This window comes from Mobula hypostoma, chromosome X2 (genome assembly GCF_963921235.1).
Source record: "Mobula hypostoma chromosome X2, sMobHyp1.1, whole genome shotgun sequence".
Lineage (NCBI taxonomy): Eukaryota > Metazoa > Chordata > Chondrichthyes > Myliobatiformes > Myliobatidae > Mobula > Mobula hypostoma.
Genome location: NC_086129.1, coordinates 24,439,392 through 24,461,674, shown reverse-complemented (window position 1 = coordinate 24,461,674; position 22,283 = coordinate 24,439,392). Strand labels below are relative to the sequence as shown.

Sequence of the window (22,283 nt, the reverse complement as noted above, 5' to 3'; positions counted from 1 at the left end):
ACCTATGTGGGAGGGAGAAGTTAGATGGATCCTAGGAGGTTAAAAGGTCAGCACAACATTGTGGGCCAAAGGGTCTGTACTGTTCAATGAGACAGGGAAGTTATGGTAGGGTACAGGAACCGTGGTGTACAAAGGCTGTAATAAATCAAGTCAAGAAGAAAAGAAAAGCTTACAAAAAGTTCAAAGAGCTAGGTAATGTTAGAGATCTAGAAGATTGTAAGGTTAATAGGAAGGAGCTTAAGAAGGAAATTAGGAGAGCCAGAAGGGGTCATGAGAAGGCCTTGGCGGGCAGGATTAAGGAAAACCCCAAGGCATTCTACAAGTATGTGAAGAGCAAGAGGGTAAGACATGAAAGAATAGGACCTATCAAGTGTGACAGTGGGAAAGTGTGTATGGAACCGGAGGAAATAGCAGAGGTACTTAATGAATATTTTACTTCAGTATTCACTATGGAAAAGGATCTTGGTGATTGTAGTGATGACTTGCAGCAGACTGAAAAGCTTAAGCATGTAGATATTAAGAAAGCAGAGGTGCTGGAGCTTTTGGAAAGCATCAAGTTGGATAAGTCGCTGGGACCGGATGAGATTTACCCCAGGCTACTGTGGGAGGTGAGGGAGGAGATTGCTGAGCCTCTAGCGATGATCTTTGCATCATCAATGGGGACAGGAGAGGTTCTGGAGGATTGGAGGGTTGCAGATGTTGTTCCTTTATTCAAGAAAGGGAGTAGAGATAGCCCAGGAAATTATAGACCAGTGAGTCTTACCTCAGTGGTTGGTAGGTTGATGGAGAAGATCCTGAGAGGCAGGATTTATGAACATTTGGAGAGGTATAATATGATTAGGAATCGTCAGCATGGCTTTGTCAAGGGCAGGTCATACCTTACGAGCCTGATTGAATTTTTTGAGGATGTGACTAAACACAGTGATGAAGGAAGAGCAGTAGATGTAGTGTATATGGATTTCAGCAAGGCATTTGATAAGGTACCCCATGCAAGGCTTATTGAGAAAGTAAGGAGGCATGGGATCCAAGGAGACATTGCTTTGTGGATCCAGAACTGGCTTGCCCACAGAAGGCAAGGTGTGGTTGTAGACGGGTCATATTCTGCATGGAGGTCGGTCACCAGTGGTGCGCCTCAGGGATCTGTTCTGGGACCTTTACTCTTTGTGATTTTTATAAATGACCTGGATGAGACTTGGATTAAGCTACTGTATAGTAACCCTAGTGCTAAAATACTAACTAATCAGACCCTCTCGGAACCATTCAGTTTGCACAGGGGCACAAGACAGGGCTGTGCATTAAGTCCCTTATTGTTTGCGTTGGCTCTGGAACCACTGGCGGAGACTATACATTCTCACCCCGAGATTTATGGGTACAATACAGAATATACTATCAACAAAATTTCCCTTTATGTGGATGATGTTTTGTTGTTTGTAATGAAACCATATATTACTAATCCAGTTTTGCTGGAAATAGTCAATTTATTTGGCACTTTCTCGGGGTATAAGATTAATTGGGGGAAAAGTGAATTATTCCCAATCTGAGTAGAAGAACAGGAGGGGCTTAAACAATTTCCATTCAAAATAACCCTTGAGAAGTTTTCTTACCTTGGAATTGCAATAACCAAAAAGTATAGTTCTCTATTTGAAGCAAATTTTATCTCTCTCATTGAAAAGATTAAGAAGAAAATAGAATTTTGGAAAACACTCCCAATTTCTTTAGTGGGTAGAGTAAATGCAGTCAAGATGATCTTTCTTCCCCAACTGCTCTATCTATTTCAGAACCTGCCCCTCTATCTTATCAAAACCATTTTTTAAAGGATTAGATTCGATAATTCTACCTTTTAAATGGAATTATAAAACCCATCAAATTAGGAAAGAACCTCTCTGCAAGAATATGACTAGTGGAGGGCTGGCACAACCCAACTTTATTTTTTATTACTGGGGTGCTAACGTTAGCCATATAGCATACTGGATAGATGATACAGTTGTACTTCCCGGATGGTTGGAGATGGAGCATGAGGATTGCCTACCATATTCCATAGGGGCAATCATTATGTCCCCTATTTGGTTAAATAAAGCCTGTTATAGAGGCAATCCTATTATCCATAGCACCATACAGATATGGAGACAAATGGGGAAGCATTTGAAACTCAGAACATTATCTTTTCTTGTACCTATATCAGCGAACCCCTCTTTTATCCCCCTTATGTATAGATGGGGCCTTTGATGCATGGTGAGAATTAGGGATACGCAGCATTGGAGACTTATACATACAAGGGATTTTTGCATCATTTTGGAAGCTCCAGGACAAATTCGGACTGCAAAAGAGTCATTTTTTCAGTTATCTCCAGCTAAGACACTATATAAGATCACACCTTTCTGGTTTTGAGACGGCAGAACCTGATAAATTAGATAATCATTTAAGATCATGTTTAGGGACAGAACACACCATCACCTATCTGTATGATACCATACAAAACAAGTGTCATACAACAATGGATAATATTAAAAAAGAGCGGGAAAAGGAGTTGGGTGCAGAGATAGAGGAGGTTATATGGAACAAGGCTTTGGAGTATGTTAACTCCTGTTCCATCAATGCCAGGGGTTGTTTAATACAATTTAAAATCCTACATAGACTACATTACTCAAAAGTAAGGATTCATAAGATATTCCCAGAGGTGACCTTAATGTGTGGAGAAATGCAGATCCTTGGGGGCATATTTGATACATAGTTATGCTTTATGTCCCAGGATACAAGAGTATTGGAAGCAAATATTTGAGGTCCTATCGAAGGTACTAAAGGTTCAGATTATATCAGACCCCATTTTAATAATTTTTGGAACTTCTGCGAGGTCAAATAAATTCCAGGCTACCCAGCAACAACTCCTGACCTATGGCATACTTAATGGAAAGAAACTTATACTGATGTTCTGGAAAAAGGAGGAAACTCCATCACTCAGACAATGGCTGGCTGCATTAATGGATACTCTGCATCTAGAGAGGATAAGATACGTTATCAAGGACAGACTCAAGGAATTTGAAAAAATCTGACAACCATTACTGTTGTATTTAGAAGAGACCGACAGCTGAACTAAGTGTGGGGGGCGGTAGGACCTAAACAGCACATACGGGAGGGGTGAGGGGAGGTTAGGGCTGGGAAGGGGGAAGGAGACAGGGTGGTAGGGTTTCCTTTGCGTTTTCTTGTTTACTATACATACATTCATTTGACTTTCATTATGTTGTTATAAGAAAGAAAAGAAAAAGCAGTATCGTACTTTAGGACATTGTTGGTTGTGGTTAAGCTGATGTTGCTACACAATAAAAACATTTGAAACAAATGACCTGGATGAGGAAGTGGAGGGATGGGTTAGTAAGTTTGCTGATGACACAAAGGTTGGAGGTGTTGTGGATAGTGTGGAGGGCTGTCAGAGGTTACAGTGGGACATTGATAGGATGCAAAACTGGGCTGAGAAGTGGCAGATGGAGGTCAACCCAGATAAGTGTGAGGTGGTTCATTTTGGTAGGTCAAATATGATGGCAGAATATAATATTTATGGTAAGACTCTCAGCAGTGTGGAGGATCAGAGGGATCTTGGTGTCTGAGTCCATAGGATACTCAAAGCAACTGTGCAGGATGAATCTATGGTTAAAAAGGCGTACGGTGTATTGGCCTTCATCAATCGTGGAATTGAATTTAGGAGCCGAGGGGTAATGTTGCAGCTATATAGGACCCTGGTCAGACCACACTTGGAGTACTGTGCTCAGTTCTGGTCGCCTCACTACAGGAAGGATGTGGAAGCCATAGAAAGGGTGCAGAGGAGATTTACAAGGATGTTGCCTGGATTGGGAAGCATGCCTTATGAGAATAGGTTGAGTGAACTTGGCCTTTTCTCCTTGGAGTGATGGAGGATGAGAGGTGACCTGATAGAGGTGTATAAGATGATGAGAGGCATTGATCATGTGGATAGTCAGAGGCTTTTTCCCAGGGCTGAAATGGTTGCCACAAGAGGACACAGGTTTAAGGTGCTGGGGAGTAGGTACAGAGGAGATGTCAGGGGTAAGTTTTTTACTCAGAGAGTGGTGAGTGCATGGAATGGGCTGTCAGCAACAGTGGTGGAGGCGGATACGATAGGGTCTTTTAAGAGACTTTTAGATAGGTACATGGAGCTTAGAAAAATAGAGCGCTATAGGTAAGCCTAGTAATTTCTAAGGTAGGGACATGTTCAGCACAACTCTGTGGGCCGAAGGGCCTGTATTGTGCTGTAGGTTTTCTATGTTTCTATGCTGTATTGTTCTATGATTCATTGATATTGTAAAGTAATCATCTAGTTTTTCTGTTTAATATCAACCTGATTTGTAACATAGATCCAAGGTGTACTGCATTTTACTCATCTTGAACGCACACCATATTCTAGAGTAACTGACCATGACACCACATTGTAGCATATCACACTGGATCTGAAACTGAATAATACATTGTGCAGATGACGGCACTCCAGGAATCATGATGAGCTGAACACTGGTACAGTTAATAAGGCTAGTCCGGGATCCGTCTGGTGCTGAATATATAGTAGGACCAGTCCGGGTTCAGTCTGGTACTGAATATATAGTTAGGCTAGTCCGGGTTCAGTCGAATGCAGAATATATAGTAGGGTTAGTCCGGGTTCACTCTGGTGTTGCATATATAGTAGGGCTAGTCCGGGTTCAGTCGAATGCAGAATATATAGTAGGGTTAGTCCGGGTTCACTCTGGTGTTGCATATATAGTAGGGCTAGTCCGGGTTCAGTCGAATGCAGAATATATAGTAGAGTTAGTCCGGGTTCACTCTGGTGCTGCATATATAGTAGGGCTAGTCCGGGTTCAGTCGAATGCAGAATATATAGTAGGGTTAGTCCGGGTTCACTCTGGTGTTGCATATATAGTAGGGCTAGTCCGGGTTCAGTCGAATGCAGAATATATAGTAGAGTTAGTCCGGGTTCACTCTGGTGCTGCATATATAGTAGAGCTAGTCTGGGTTCAATCTGGTGCTTAGTATATAGTAGGGCTAGTCTGGCTTTGCTCTACTGCTGGATAAATAGTACAGCTGGTCTTGGTTCAGTCTCCTGCTGAGTGGAGAGTTGGGCTAATCCGGTTTCAGTCTGGTTCTGAATATATAGCAGGGCTAGTCTGCATTCATTCTGGTGCTGAATATATAGTTGTGCCGGTCTGGGTTCGCATTAGGGTGATAGAGAGTCCTGAAGGTTGTGTTGCCTGCCTTGTGCCCGGGTTCGGGACATCTTATCTGACCTGCAGAGGAATTTGCAGTAGGAGGTAGAAAATCCAGTTGTTGTGGTCCATGTGGGTACCAACAACGTAGGTAGAATGAGGAAAGAGGTTCTGCTGAGGAAATTTGAGCAGCTAGGGACTAAATTAAAAAGCAGAACCAAAAAGGTGGTAATCTCTGGATTACTACCTGAGCCATGTGCTTGGCATTGGGTCAAGAAGATTAGAGAGTTCAATGCGTGGCTCAAGGATTGGTACGGCAGAAGTGCAGTTGAATTCATGGGAAAATGGCAACAGTATTGGGGAAGGAGGGAGCTGTACCAATGGTACGGGCTCCACCGGAACCGTGATGGGATCTGGAACCTCGTGAGTTGCATAACTGGGGCTATGGATGGGGACTAAACTAAATAGCAGGGTGGGGGGTTCAACAGATTGGAGAGGTATGGATAAAGTAAAAGAGAAAAGTGTGGATAAAGAAAAAGCGACAGATAAAAAAGAAAAAAATTAGGGGTGGAGTAAAGAAAAATCAAGTGCAACTGAGAAAAAGATTGCAAGATTTTAAAAGCACAATGAGTGTAAGGGCACTTTATCTGAATGCCCATAGTATTCATAACAAGGTCAGTGAACTTGTGGCACAAATCAGTACAAAGGGGTATGATTTAGTGGCCATTACAGAAACGTGGTTGCAGGGTGGAGAGGATTGGGAATTAAATATCCAAGGATATCAGGTAATATGGAAGGATAGGCAGGAAGGTAGGGGAAGGTGGGGTAGCGCTCTCAATTAAGGATGAGATCAGGGCAATAGTGAGAGATGATATAAGATCTAAGGAGCAGAATGTTGAACCCATCTGGGTAGAGATTAGGAATAGTAAAGGGAAAAAAAAATCACTGGTGGGGGTGATCTATTGGCCACCGAGTAATAACATTACAGTGGCACAGGCAATAAGCAAAGAAATATCTGAGGCATGTAAGAATGGAGCAGCAGTTATCATGGGGGACTTTAACTTGCACATAGATTGGGTGAATCAAGTTGGTTGAGGCAGCCTTAAGGAGGACTTCATAAAATGCATCCATGACGGTTTTCTTGAACAGCATGTTACTGAACTTACAAGGGAATGTGCTATCTTCGATCTGGTCCTGTGCAATGAGACAGGTAAAGTTTGTGATCTTGTAGTTAGTGATCACAGTATGATTGAGTTTCTCATAAAAATGGAGGCTGCAATAGTTCAATCGAAAACCATTGTATTATGCTTAAACAATGGAGACTACAATGGGATAAGGGAGGGTTTGGATAGTGTAGACTGGAAATATAAGCTATATGGTGGGACGGTTGAGGAAAGTGGAAGACCTTCAAAGAGGTTTTTCACAGTATATATTCCAGTATATTCTAGTTAAAAGACAGGACAGTAAGGGTGGGGAGAGCCAACCTTGGATAACTGAGGAAATAAAACTTCTACTCACTGAGTATAGGCAGAGACTGAAGACTGCAGCACCAGTAGTGAGGACCAAGAAAGTATGGACAAGGGAAGTACAGGAGCGCCTACAGGACTGCTTTGCATCGTAGACTGGACTGTATTTAGGGATTCATCTTTGAACCTGGATGAGTATGCTGCAGATTTTACTGACTTCATTAAAACCTGTGTGGATGAGTGTGTGCCCAGAAAGATTTACTGTACATTCCCAAAGCAAAAACCATGGATGAACCACGAGATATGTTGTCTGCTGAAGGCTAGATCTGTGGCATTCAAGTCTGGCGACCCAGGCCTGGTACCAGAAAACCAGGTATGATTTTCGGAGGGCTATTTCAAGGGTAAAGAGACAATTTCGAATGAGCTTGGAGGCGACATCAGATGCATGGCAACTCTGACAGGGTCTGCAAGACATTACTTCCTACAAAGCGAAACCCAACAGCATGAATGGCAGCGATGCTTCACTACCAGATGAACCCAACGTCTTCTATGCCTGCTTTAAAAGGGAGAACACAACTACAGCTGTGAAGATCCCTGCTACACCTGATGACCCTGTGATCTCTGTCTCAGAGGCCGATGCTAGACTGTCTTTAAAGAGAGTGAACCCTCACAAGGCAGAAGGTCCCGATGGAGTACCTGGTAAGGCTCTGAAAACCTGTGCCAACCAACTAGTGGGAGTATTCAAGGACATTTTCAACCTCTCACTGCTAAGGTGGAAGTTCCCACTTGCTTCAAAAAGGCAACAATTATACCAGTGCCCAAGAAGAATAATGTGAGCTGCCTTAATGACTATCTCCTGGGAGCACTCACATCGACAGTGATGAAATGCTTTGAGAGGTTGGTCGTGACTAGACTGAACTCCTACCTCAGCAAGGACCTGGACCCATTGCAATTTGCCTATCGCCACAATAGATCAAAGGCAGACATAATCTCGACCTATGGCTCAGCATTTAATACCATCATTCCCACAATCCTGATTGAGAAGTTGCAGAACCTGAGCCTCTGTACCTCCCTCTGCAATTGGATCCTCGACTTCCTAACCGGAAGACCACAGTCTGTGCGGATTGGTGATAACATTTCCTCCTTGCTGACAATCAACACTGACACACCTCAGGGGTGTGTGCTTAGCCCACTGCTCTACTCTCTATAGACACATGACTGTGTGGCTAGGCATAGCTCAAATACCATCTATAAATTTGCTGATGATAAAACCATTGTTGGTAGAATCTCAGGTGGTGACAAGAGGGCATACGGGAGTGAGATATGCCAACTAATGGAGTGGTGCCGCAGCAACAACCTGGCACTCAACGTCAGTAAGACAAAAGAGCTGATTGTGGACTTCAGGAAGGATAAGACAAAGGAACACATACCAATCCTCACAGAGGGATCAGAAGTGGAGAAAGTGAGCAGCTTCAAGTTCCTGGGTGTCAAGATCTCTGAGGATCTAACCTGGTCCCAACATATCGATGCAGTTATAAAGAAGGCAAGACAGCAGCTATATGTTATTAGGAGTTTGAAGAGATTTGGCACGTCAACAAATACGCTCAAAAACTTCTATAGTTGTACTGTGGAGAGCATTCTGACAGACTGCATCACTGTCTGGTATGGAGGGGCTACTGCACAGGACCGAAAGAAGCTGCAGAAGGTTGTAAATCTAGACAACTCCATCCTGGGTACTAGCCTACAAAGTACCCAGGATATCTTTAGGAAGCAGTGTCTCAGAAAGGTAGTGGCCATTATTAAGGACCTCCAGCACCCAGGACATGCCCTTTTCTCACTGTTACCATCAGGTAGGAGGTACAGAAGCCTGAAGGCACACACTCAGTGATTCAGGAACAGCTTCTTCCCCTCTGCCATCCGATTCCTAAATGGACATTGAATCTTTGGACACCACCTCACTTTTTTAAAATATATAATATACAGGATTTTTGTTTTTGCATGTTTTAAAAAATCTATTCAATATACGCATACAGTAATTGATTTACTTGTTTATTAATTATTTTTTTAATCTTAGTTATTATTATTTTCTTTCTCTGCTAAATTATGTATTGCATTGAACTGCTGCTGCTAAGTTAACAAATTTCACGTCACATGCCAGTGATAATAAACCTGATTCTGATTCTGAAAAAGAAGGCATCAAACTAAAAGCTCATGTGTACAAAGTCACCAAGAGTGGTGGGTAACAGGATAACTGGGAAAACTCTAAAAAGCAACAAAGAACCACTGAGCAAGCAATAAAGAAAGGGAAGATAGATTATGAAAATAAACTAGCACAAAATATAAAAACCAGTAGTAAAAGATTTTATAATTATATAAGGTGGAAAACGGTGGCTAAAGTGAACGTTGGTCCCTTGGAGGGCAAGAAGGGGGAATTGATATTGGGTAGTGAGGAAATGGCAGAGACTTTAACTGACTATTTTGTGTTGGCGTTCGTGGTGGAGGACACGTCTGACATGCCAAAGAGAGATGTTATGGATGTGATGGGAGGTGATGACCATGATACAATAGCTATCACTGAAGAGGTGGTGCTGAGAAAACTTGTGGGCCTTAAGATAGACAAGTCCCCCGGTCCTAATGGAATGCATCCCAGGGTACTGAAAGAAATGGCAGAGGTTATAGTAGAGGCTTTGGTGTCAATTTACCAAAATTCTCTGGACTCTGGGCAGATCACGGCGGATTGGAAGACGGCGAATGTCATGCCACTGTTCAAAAAAGGGATGTAGGCAAAAGCAGGTAACTATAGGCCAGTTAGTTTAACACCTGTAGTTGGGAAAATGCTTGAAGCTAACATTAAAGAAGAAATAGCGAGGCATCTGGAAAGAAATGGATCCATCGGGCAGATGCAGCATGGATTCAGTAGAGGCAGGTCCTGTTTGACAAACTTACTGGAGCTCTTTGAGAATATAACAAGTGCAGTAGATAGAGGGGAACAGATGGACGTTATTTACTTGGATTTCCAGAAGGCGTTCGATAAGGTGCCGCATAAAAAGACTTATCCATTAGATAAGGATGCACAGAGTTGGGGGTGGTGTATTAACATGGATAGAGAATTGGTTAATTAATAGAAACCAGAGAGTTGGGATACATGGGTGTTACTCTGGTTGGCAATCAGTGGTGAGCGGTGTACCACAGGGGTCGTTGCTAGGCCTGCAACTGTTCACGATGTGCATTAACAATCTGGAAGAGGGGGCCATATGTAGTGTATCTAAGTTTGCCAATGATACTAAATTGAGTGGAAAAGCAAATTGTGCAGAAGATATGGAGAGTCTGCAGGGAGATGTAGTTAGGTTAAGTGAGTGGGCAAGGGTCTGGCGGATGGAGTACAATGTTGGTAAATCCGAGGTCATCCACTTTAAAAGGGAAAATGGAAGAGCAGATTATTATTTAAATGGTAAACGATTGCAGCATGCTGCTGTGCAGAGGGACTTGAGAGTGCCTTGTGCATTTATCACAAAAGGTTGGTTTGCAGGTACAGTAGGCGATCAAGAAGGCAAATGGGATGTTGGCCTTCATTGCTAGAGGGATTGAATTTCAGAGCAGGGAAGTTATATTGCAACTGTACAAGGAACTGGTGAGGCCGCACCTGGAGTACTGTGTGCAGTTCTGGTCTCCTTACTTGAGGAAGGACATACTGGCTTTGGAGGTGGTGCAGAGGAGGTTCACCGGGTTGATTCCAGAGATGAGGGGGTTAGAGATGAGGAGAGTTTGAGCTAACTGGGACTGTACTCACTGGAATTCAGAAGAATGAGAGATCTTATAGAAACATATAAAATTATGAAAGGGATAGTTAAGATAGAGGCAGGAAAGCTGTTTCCACTGGTAGGTGAGATTAGAACTAGGGGACATAGCCTCAAGGTTTGGGGGAGTAGATGAGGAGGAACTGCTTTTCCCAGAGAGTGGTGAACCTGTGGAATTCTCTGCCAATGAAGCAGTGGAGGCTACCTCAGTAAATATATTTAAGACAAGGTTGGATAGATTTTTGCATAGTAGGGGAATTAAGAGTTATGGCGAAAAGGCAGGTAGGTGGAGATGAGTTCATGGTCAGATCAGTCATAATCTTATTGAATTGTGGAGCAGGCTGAATGGGCCAGATGGCCTACTCCTGCTCCTATTTCTTATGTTTTTACGTTCAATCCGGTGCTGAATATATAGTAGGGCTAGTCCGGGTTCAGTCTGGTGCTGGACATATATTTGGGCTAGTCCAGGTTCAATCAGATGCTGAATATATTGTCAGGTTTGTCTGAGTTTAATCTTGTGCTGAATAGACGGTGTCTGTATATTCTTTCTCAGACCACATGGCCTTTCTCAGGTGCTCCAGTTTCCTCCCACATCCCAAAGACATGTGATAGGATAATTGATCACTGTAAATTGCTCCTTCTGAGAGCTTGGATCATGGATGGAGCTTGAGGGAGGTGATGTGAATGTGGGTAAGATTTAAAAATGGGCGTGTTGCAAATGGTCAACACAGACTGATGTTGATGTACGATCATGAAGACTGTCAATTACAATCATGCTGACTTTTCAACAATAATTGAGCAATGCTTTGAAACAGAGTGTACTTGTTGAAAAAAGTGGAGTTACTATGCTGAACTACCATAGAAAAGGTTATTGACATAACTGCAAAAGTAAATGAAAGCTGACTTGGGTTTAATCTGGAATAGAATAGAGCAGCATGTTAAACCATCCCAATGGCCACTAGAATGCTTATTGAGACTTTGCTGAAAATAAACTTAGATTAAAAGACAATGAATGTGTAGAGCATTATAGTGGAGAGGTCACGATGCTTAGAAACAGACTGAATAATTGACATTATGAAAAAAATGGATTTGGCGCACATAGAGCAAAAACTAAAAGCTTATAGTTGATGAGAAAGATTTGGAAGAAGTGACTCTGTATTTATTCACTTGTAATCCTGCAGTGGATTTACAATATATCCCTAAATACTGTGACCACTTACCTGTCTGATCTGTTTAAAGACATCTGGATCCACATTGGCGAAGATGTTACACTCTGGCTGAGCAAGAATCTGGAAGGCGACGGCACAGTGATGATTCTCCAGTGGGGAAATGTCATTGTATCGGACTGCAAGCTCAGTGCGTGCATTGATCTGATACCTGAACAGTATTTGGAAAACAAACAGCAACCTCACTCAAGGTTTCATCATTAATTGTAGCCTGGCCGTTCCGGAGCTTGGAGTTCAATTCTGGCGCTGTTATGTTAGGAGTCTCTGTTTGTCCTCCCTGTAGAATGCACAGGCTTTTCTCTGGGTCCTCTGGTTCCCAAAGACGTACCAGGTAGGATAACTGGTCATTGTATATTGTCCTATGATTAGGTTAGGTTTAATCAGGTTTGTTCGGGGTTGCTGGGGCAGTGTGGTTCGAAGGGCTGGAAGGACCTACTCCATGCTGTATCGCTAAATAAATAAATAAACAGACAGATAACTAACTAACTAATTAACTAATTGCTGGAGGTAATCAGCAGGTCAAGCAGCGTCCAAGGAGGCAGAGGGAGAGTTGACATTTTGGGTCGAGACCCTGCATCAGGTGTCTATTTCTCAAATTTTCTGACATACTGTGGGTCCACATGCAAGATCTCAACCAGAAACATTGAGTATCATATCTCCTCCACAGATGCTGCTTGAGCCAACAAGTTCCTCAAGTAGTTTGTATTTGCCCTTTTAAAACTAAAATACTCTGCAAGATCCAAGGGAAGTATTGAATTTTAATTTTAATACTTTCTTTGTATATATTTTAGAAATATAAATTGTTTTAATTTGTTTCACTTTCCAATATGTCTTCCACCTTTTATTGTTAAGAAAACCATTAAACATCCAATCTTCTTCCTTCTAATTTTCTTATTCCTCACTAAATATTTTTCTTACCTCTGAATCTAAAATACCAACCTGCACTTTAATAATCTTCTCCTTTTTACCATCATTGAAAGCTCTCACAATGTTCTTACATTGCTAGTTTACTCACATATTTTATTTTCTTCTTCTTAATATACTTCTCATTCTTTGCTGAAATTTGAAACCCTTCTTTCCTTGTACTTACTGTTCTTTTAGCCATATTATAAGCCTTCTAATCTAATAGCAACTTTAGTATCCACTTGACCATATTATATATTTTGTTGGCAGTAATTTTGTTCCTCAGCTGTATATGCATTTGTTGTGAATTAAAAATAATTTATTTGTTTGACATTGTTTAGCACACAGCAACTGTGATATAAAGAGTTGTTTATGTGTAAAATCATAATATGGTATGTTTGTTTTCATAGAATTTGCTTGTTCACAGAAAATGGGTAAGAAAGTGAAAACTGAAAAATAATGTGAATATGTGTACAATTATTCACTTTAGTATGAGTAGAATACTTCTTCAAAGGTGACACACTAGTAACTTTTGTGGTACAGAGAAATTTAGGCATGTCGTAGATTGATCACAGGTCAATGCTACGTTACCTTTATTGAAAGGGGATAGAAAGATGTGCAGGATTTCTCGTGCCAGTTATGTAGAGTTTGATACTGGCACAATTGGAGTAATGTCTGTACCCAGGGAAGGATGTATTTGTGCTGGAAGAGCTTGAGTAAGTGTTCATGAAATGGATTCCTGGGGTGAGAAAGCTGAATTATGAGCAGAGATAGACCTATATTCATGGAATTTGGATAAAAATATTAAAGTTTGCATTAAAAGTTAGAAACTTGAGAGGGTAGATACTGAGAGGCTGCTTTCTCAGCCTGTAAAGCCTAGGATGAAAATATCAAGGTTAAGGACTTGAGGCTAAGAGGAGGAGACATCTCCTGTAACAAAAGATTTTAAACCTGGAATTCTGTACCCCAATCGTCTCTGGGTGCTCAGCTATTCAGTATATTCAAAGCTGAGATCGATGGATTTTGGGGCATGAAGGAAAACAAGGTTTTGTGAAGCAGGTGAGAATGTTAACTCCAATATTATCAAATGGTGGAGTAGATTCAAAGAGCTGTCTAACCATCTGCTTCCATTTCTAATATTTATGTTGTTTAATGCCTCTAGTTAAGTGAATTCCTAACAATTCAGCTCACCAGTAGCTACAGATAGTTATTTTATAATCATAAGACACTCAAACTTACGCATTGTTATATCCAGGGTGATCCAAGTCATGGCAAATGGCTCCAGTCATTAAAATCACCAGATCTATCGGAGTAAGCCTCTCCTGTTCACATGTGGTGAAAACAAAGTTAATTCAGTTACTGGATAGTATAGGAAATTGGAAGACCACATGACATAGGAACAGAATTAGACCATTCGACCCATCAAGTCTGCTCCAGCATTACACCACGGCTGATTTATTATCTCTCTCAACCCCATTCTCCTGCCTGCTCCCTGTAACCATTGATGTCCTTACTGATCAAGAACCTAGCCTTAACTGATCAATAACCAATCAGCCTCTGCTTTAAATATACCCAATGATTTGTCTTCTATAGCCATCTGTGACAATGAGTTCAACAAATTCACTATCCTCTGGCTAAAGAAATTCCTCCTCTTCTCTGTTGTAAAGGGCCATCCTTCTGTCCTGAGGCTGTCCTCTCTGGTCCTAAACTCCCCCACTACAGGAAACATCCTTTTCACATCCACTTTATTTGGGCCTTTCAATATTCAATAGGTTTCAATGAGATCCCCCCCCCCACAAACTCCAGTGAGTACAAGCCCAGAGCCATCAAATTCTCCTGGTACATAAACCCTTTCATTGGTGGGATCATTCTCATGAACTTCCTCTGGACCTTCTCCAATGCCAGCACAAGCTTTCTGAAATAAGGGGCCCAAAACTGCTCACAATACTACACGTGTGGTCTGACTAGTACCTAATAAAGCCTTAGCATTACGTCCTTGCTTTCATATTCTAGTATTCTCAAAATGAATACTAACATTGCATATACCTTTCTTGCCACTGACCCAACTTGCAAGTTAACCTTTAGGGAATCCCATATGAGGATTCCCAAGTCCCTATGCATCTCTGTTTTCTGTATTTTCTCCTAGGTTAGTGCTTGACCATACACTTCCCTACACTATATTCCACCTGCCACTTCTCTGCCCATTCTCCCAATCTATCTAAGTCCTTCTGCAGACTCTCTGCTTCCTCAACATTACCTGCCCCTCCACCTATTTTCATGTCGTTCGCAAACTTGATTACAAAGCCATCAATTCTGTCATCCAAATCATTAACATATAACATAAAAAGAAGTACTCCCAACACCAACCCATGTGGAACACCATTAGCCACAGGCAGCCAACCAGAAAAGGCCCCCTTTATTCCCACTCCTTACTTCCTGCCAATCTTCTATCCATGCTAGTATCTTTCCTGTAATACCATGGATTCTTACCTTGTTAAACAGCCTGAAAATCCAAGTCAACAATATCTGCTGACTCTCCTTTGTCTATCCTGCTTGTTATTTCCTCAAATAATTCTAACAGATTTGTCAGGCAAGATTTCCCCTTAAGGAAACCTTCAGCAATCAAGATTCAGCTCCAGCAAGGCACAGGAACTGATGATACCTTCTATCCAAACTCAGTTAGGCAGCAGAATAAATGCCACAAACAGATGGAGTTATTTATATTGCAGATCCATTCAAAACACTGATAACAATACGAATGTAATGGAATTAGTGCACCTTTGGAAGCACAGTCCATTGAGGCACATGCCAACATGCATGTGGGCATAGCTGCATAGCAAATCAAAATCTCCATCCGTGACTGGGTTTCTGAATGCAATTCCCTTTAATATCACTTAAAATCCCTTTGTATCACTATAGTCAGCTTGGTCAGACAGGCTATGGATTGTCTACCGTCAGAACAAAATGCAATATGTCTGATACATTATAAAAATAAAATGGAAAAAAATAAATATCATTTTCAACTGGTTTGACCTATAATTGACTCAGGAAAACATAATAACAGACTTTTTTGTTTGAAAGGTACACAAGGATTAAATATTATTTTGTTTGAAAGAGCACTGCATGATGTATGAGTCAATACTTTGTTATTAGATTCCAAAAGTATTGATCTGGCTGAATAAATATACCACTTCATCTTTTGTCCAACAATGAAAATTGCCACTACATTGTGCTCACATTTCCAATTGAGTATTGATACAGTCCAAAGATTACATGTCACTGTAATCCTCTTTGTCCTGAACTTCTTTAGCCAGAGGGTGGAGAATCCATGGCATTCATTGTCACAAATGTCTGTGGAGGCCAAGTCATTGGGTATAATTAAAGAGGAGGCTGATAGGTTTTTGATTAGTAAGCACATCAAAGGTTATGGGGAAAGGGCAGGAGAATGGGGTTGAGAGAGAAAATAAATCAGCCTTGGTTGAGTTGCAATGCAGACTCATTGGGCTGTTTAGCCTGTTTTTGTTTCTATAGCTTATGAATAAGAAGAGAAAAAACAGGGACCCTTTCAAGTCAGGAGAGTGTCTGTAGAAATGTCATCAATCTGTAACATTTAACTTTGTCCTGACGAAGGGTCTCGGCCCGAAACATCAACTGTTTATTCATTTCCATAGATGCTGACTGACCTGCTGAGTTCCTCCAGCATCTTGTGTGTGTTGCTTTGGATTTCCAGCATCTGCACACTTTCTTTTGTTTATGATTTAACTTTGTTTCTCTTATCATAGATGCTCACTGACCAGCTGAGAAGTTCTGTCATTTTCAGTTTTTTTTATAACAATTTTCCCACTTCTACAATTTGCAACCTTTCCTCCCAATTTTCTAGAACTTGCTACATTGCTTCTCACTGAAGAAATGTTGAATCAGATTGTTGGAACCAGTTTGGCTCAATTAGTGCATGTGAATTTTATTATTTATGTTTGTGTAGGTAATTCTAGGGCTGAGGCAGTACTCCAGATTCTGTAGGAAGTGGTCTGTATTGGAGTTTAAGGTTCACACAAACCACCTCCCATCCTCCTGCATCTAACACTATCAATAGGTCCTTCTTAAGAGCATAAGACCATAAGATATAGGAGCAGAATTAGGCCACTCAGCCCATTGAGTCTGCTCCACCATACCATCATGGCTGATCCCAGATCCCAGTCAACCTCATACACCAGCCTTCTTGCCACATCCTTTGATGCCCTGACCAATCAGGAAACTATCAACCTCCCCTTTAGATAAACCCATGAACTTGGTCTCCACCTCGATCTGTGGCAGTGCACTCCACAGATTCACTACTAAAAAAAAATCCTCCTTACTTCTGTTCTAAAAGGTAGCCCCTCAGTTTTAAGGCTGTGCCTTCCAGTTCTGGACACCCCCACCAAAGTAAACATCCTCTCCACATCCACCTTATCTAGTCCTTTCAACATATGGCAGGTTTCAATGAGATCCCTCCGCATTCTTCTGAATTCCAGTGAGTATAGGCCCAAAGCTGCCAACCACTCCTCATATTCTAAACCCTCCATTTCCAGAAATCATCCTCGTGAGCCTCCTCTGGACTCTCTTCAATGACAACACACCCTGTTTGAGATATGAGGCCCAAAACTGTTGAAAGTACTCCAAGTTTGGCCTGTCCAGTGTCTTATACAGCCTCAGCATTATCTCCTTGCTTTTATATTCTATTCCCCTTGAAACATTGCATTTACCTTCTTTACCACAGACTCAACCTGTAAATTAACCTTCTGGGAATTTTGCACAAGGACTCCTAAGTCCCTCTGCACCTCTAATGTTTGAATTTTCTCCCCATTTATATAATAGTCTGCACTATTGTTCCTTTTACCAAAATCCATTATCATACATTTCCCAACACTGTATTCCATCTGTCATCTTTTTGCTCATTCTTCCAATTTGTCTAAGTCTTGCTGCAATCACATTGCTTCCTCAGCACTACCTACCCCTCCACCTACCTTTGTATCATCTGCAAACTTTGCCACAAAGCCATCAATTCTATTATCTAAATCATTGACAAACAATGTGAAAAGCAGCAGTCTCAATATTGACCCCTGAGGAACACCACTAGTCACTGGAACCCAACCAGGAAAGGTCCCTTTTATTCCCACTTACTGCTTCCTGCCTGTCAGCCATTCCTCTATCCATGCCAGTATCTTTCCAATAACGCCATAGGATTTTATCTTGTTAAGTAGCCTCATGTGTGGCACCTTATCAAATGCCTTCTGAAAATCCAAGTAAATGACATCCACTACCTCTCCTTTGTCCACCCTGCTTGTTACTTCCTCGAAGAACTCTAACCGATTTGTTCAGCAAGATTTCCCTTTACAGAAAGCATGCTGACTTTGATTTATTTTATCATTAGTCTCCAAGTGCTCTGAAACCTCATCCTTAATAATAGACTCCAGACCTTTCCCAACCACTGAGATTAGGCTAACTGGCCTATAATTTCCTTTCTTTTGCCTTCCTTCCTTCTTAAAGCATGGGGTGACATTTGCAATCTTCCTGTCCTCCTGGACCATGCCAGAATCAAGTGATTCTTGAAAGATCATGATCAATGCACCCGTTATCTCTTCAGCAACCTCTCTCAGGACTCTGGGATGTAGTCCATCTGGTCCAGGTGACTTATCGACCTTAAGACCTTTGAGTTTCCCTAGCACTTTGTAATAGCAATGGCACTCACCTCTGCTCCCTGACACTCACGGACCTCTGGCACATTGCTGGTATCTTCCACAGTGAAGAATGATGCAAAGTACCCATTAAGTTCATCTGCCATTTCTTTGTCCCCCATTACTAGCTCACCAGCATCATTTTCCAGTGGTCCAATATCAACTCTCACCTCCCTTTTACTCTTTATATAACTGAAAAAACTTTTAGTATCCTGCTTTATATTATTGGCTAGTTTGCCCTCATACTTAATCTTTTCTCTTCTTATAGCACTGTTAGTTGCCTTTTGTTGGATCTTAAAAGCTTCCCAATCATCTAATTTCCCATTCTCTTTTGCTACCTTATATGCCCTTTCCTTGGCTTTTATGCAATCCTTAACCTCCCTTGTTAACCATGGTTGCCTACCCCTGCCACTTGAGAACAACTTCTTCTGTGGGACTTATCTATCCTGCGCCTTGTGAACTATTCTCAGAAACTTCAACCACCTCTGCTCTGTCATCATCTTCGCCAATATCCTCCTCCAATCCACCTGGGCAAGCTCCTCTCTCATGCCTCTGTAATTCCCTTTATCCCACTGCAATACAGATACATGTGATGTACGCTTCTCCCTCTCAAACTGCAGTATGAATTCAATCATATTATGATCACTGCCTCTGAAGGGTTCCTTTATATTAAGCTCCCTAATAAGATCTGGGTTGTTACACAGCACCCAATCTAAGATAGCCTTCTCATCTTTACTTCCTATTATCGTGTTTTCCATTACCCCAAAATGAATTTGAAATCCTTTCAACCACTCCTTATGGCAGCAAGTTCCACATTGTAATCATTCATTGAGTAAATAGGATTTTAAGAATTCCTTATTGTGTTTATTAGTGTCTATAACTTATTTTTGTTTTATTTCACCATGCTCCAGTACTCCATTTGAACCTCTTAATAGGAAGTGGGATGTATTACGAGTTACTGTAGGTCTAAATCTCTCCTTTATATTTGAAGTAGACATGTAAAGTGCTGTAGATCTATTCTTCCCAGCATGTGACCATAAAGGAGAAAAATCAGTCGGTGGATGTGGTTATGCCAGAGTGCAGACTAGTTGTCGATCTCTACTCACCTGCAGCTCACACAGATGCACCATACCGTACATCATCTGCGTTACACAGAAGCAATGCCGGAAGTTGTGGAATGGATTGTTTCGGTAGTTCTCCTGAATGCTGAGCTAGATATAGAACACACAATAGGCCCAATTACTACAAATGAAAGTCATAAACAAATCAGAACTTTTCAAGGGTAATAGGACAGAAATAGAGGCAAGATTGTCAGGGCTGTTATCAGAGGGCAGAGCCTGAGAATGAAAGTAGATGTACCGTGGAGAGCATTCTAACTGGTTGCATCACCGTCTGGTACGGAGGGGCCACCGCACAGGATCGGAATATGCTGCAGACAGTTGTAAACTCAGCCAGCTCCATCATGGGCACTAGCCTCCCCTGCATTGAGGACATTTTCAAAAGGCGATGCCTCAAAAAGACGGCATCCATCATTAAGGACCTCCATCACCCAGGAAAGCCGTCTTCTCATTGCTACCATCAAGGAGGAGGTACAGGAGCTTGAAGACACACACTCAACACTTTAGGAACAGCTTCTTCCCCTCCGCGATCAGATTTTTGAATGGACAATGAAACCATGTACACTACCTCACTATTTTTGTTTCTTTTTTTCTCTCTTTTTGCACTACTTATTTAATTTAATTAAATTATATATTACCTTATTGTAATTTATAGTTTTTATCATTATGTATTGCAATGTACTGCTGCTGCAAAACAATATATTTCATGACATAGGTCAGTTATGTCAAACCTGATTCTGATTCTGATTCTGAAATGAGGAAGAACTTCTTCCTTCACCGGATTATTAGGTTATTGGAGCTTCTTATCCCAGAAAGCTGTGGAAGTTACAGCCTTGAATATATTCACAAGTGAGGAAGATAGGTGTTTAATGAGTCAGGGAATTAAAGTTAATGGGGAGAGAGGATGGGACATAGACGAAGAAAATAGGATTAACCATGATCTTATACAAAATGGTGGCATGGGCTTCTTGAATGGCCTTCTTCCGTTCCTATTTCTTATGGTTGCATCACCAACTACGAGGATGTAGGATTAAAAGGGGAGCTCTTTCAAAGAATAGACAGAAGCACAGTGGCTGAATTCTAAACAGTATGATTCTAAAAGTACACTTGCTCAAAATATTATGTCCAAGAAATTCAATTGCTCTACTGTTCCTTTTAGCACTCTGTGAATGCCAATTGATGGCTAATAGAGTCAATGGAATAACAGCATTTTCTGGGTCATTTCATTTCACACCAGGAATTCATCTGGGCTCTTTCTCTCAGAAATCACACTTTACATTTGTTTTGGTAGCACAGCTAATGACGTAATTTCTCATTTAAGTCTTTTCAAGTGAAATAGTCACATTGTTCCGAACAACATTAGCTGTTGGACACTCAACACAACTCTGCCTGTGAGCTCGGTCTGTAGCTTCATCACTTAAAGAGCCATTCTCACCATCTTATGCAGTCCATAGCAGAATTCTCTGGAGTTGAATACACCATCTGGAACCTGCTCCTATTAGGCACAAATACTGTAATTCTTTTGAGCTACACTAGCACTTAAGCAGTTGAGACACCTTTTCCAAGATGCTATCTTGGGGCTCCTTTCACTTCAGCTGGAAGATTTTGGGCAGCAGGGTAAGTATTGGAGATGCTGCTGACTAGGCTGGAAACCCTGAGGGAAGAGTGTGGAAATATTGACATTCACAATCCTGAATCCCACACGCTCTCCTGCTTCAACCCCTCTGAGGAGCAACGTCTCCAAACGTTGTTTACTAAAGCAATTATCATGAATATAGACAACCGCCTAATTGACAATCCTCCAATTCACACTATGCTATGAACTGTCAGCTGAGGTCAAGATCAGTGTCACACTCAATTTCCTACTGTCTGCATCATTCAGCTTCCAATTTTCCGTCAGCACAAACGATGATCCTGACTAGTTGTGTGGCTGTTTCTATTCTGCAGGCTTCCAGAAGTTTCACATAGTCTATAAGGTGCACATATTTAACATTTTGGACATCCCCTTCAGAATTGAAGCTCTTTGTGATTCAGAAGAGCTTTAACTCCTTTAACAGGATATTGTTTACCATGAGTAAAACTTTCTTGAGACCAATGGCAGCTATCCAAGAAGCTCACACACCTCCTTCATTCTTAGGCAATTAATCTTACTTATCATCTCACAGGAGTGCCACAGCCCTAGAAGTGTATCTGGGGGGAACTGTAATTAACCGTGATCTAGTGTCGCAGCAAGTACCTCTACAATTTAGGCCACGCACGTCATGCCATTAGTATATAAGATAAGATTTCACTGCCTGCCGCAGTAAACTGCATCCTCTAGTACTCACTCAAGCCATCAAGTCATGCAATTTGGAAACAGCCCTTTCAGCCCAAGACCACACTGATCATCAAACACCCATTTATGCTAAAGAGACATTCATCCCATTTTTAAAAATTCCCTCCTCCCCACCCCCCAATTCTTCCACCCATCTCTATAGTAGGGGCAATTTACAGCAGCCAGTCAAGCCACCAACTCACCTGCCTTTCAAATGTGGGAAGGAACTGGACCACTTAGGAGAAACCATACAGTTACCAGGAGAATGTGCAAGCTCCTACAGAGCCCAAGTCTCTCACACTATAATATAGCCGCTCTTCTACCTGTGCCACTTTGCCACCCTAAAATGATTTTTTCATATTTTTATCAGTATTCCGTACAAATCCCTGATCTGCTAGTCCCAGTATTCTCTGTTTCTTTTTTACTTCAGATTTCCAGCACGTACTATATGCTTGGCTTTTTATCCACGACCACTTTCTGCCCCCATCACAACTCAGAGCAGAGCCCTTGCACAAGGGACTCCAGTCAGAGGAGCAATGGG

At 41.6% G+C, this 22,283-nt stretch overlaps 1 protein-coding gene and 1 long non-coding RNA gene across 2 annotated transcripts in view; one reads left to right on the top strand and one right to left on the bottom strand.

The window, feature by feature from the left end:
- pde9ab (phosphodiesterase 9ab) overlaps positions 1–22,283 on the bottom strand; it is a 107,079-nt gene that overhangs the window by 17,970 nt on the left and 66,826 nt on the right. The window contains exons 11-13 of the mRNA XM_063038516.1: positions 19,417–19,521; positions 13,836–13,918; positions 11,688–11,844 (exon numbers count right to left, since the gene is read on the bottom strand). Coding sequence (XP_062894586.1) covers positions 11,688–11,844; positions 13,836–13,918; positions 19,417–19,521 — 345 coding nt within the window. The remainder of the gene's footprint in view (positions 1–11,687; positions 11,845–13,835; positions 13,919–19,416; positions 19,522–22,283) is intronic.
- The window catches only part of LOC134340924 (uncharacterized), a 70,202-nt gene that overhangs the window by 22,638 nt on the left and 25,281 nt on the right, over positions 1–22,283 (top strand). The window lies entirely within an intron of this gene.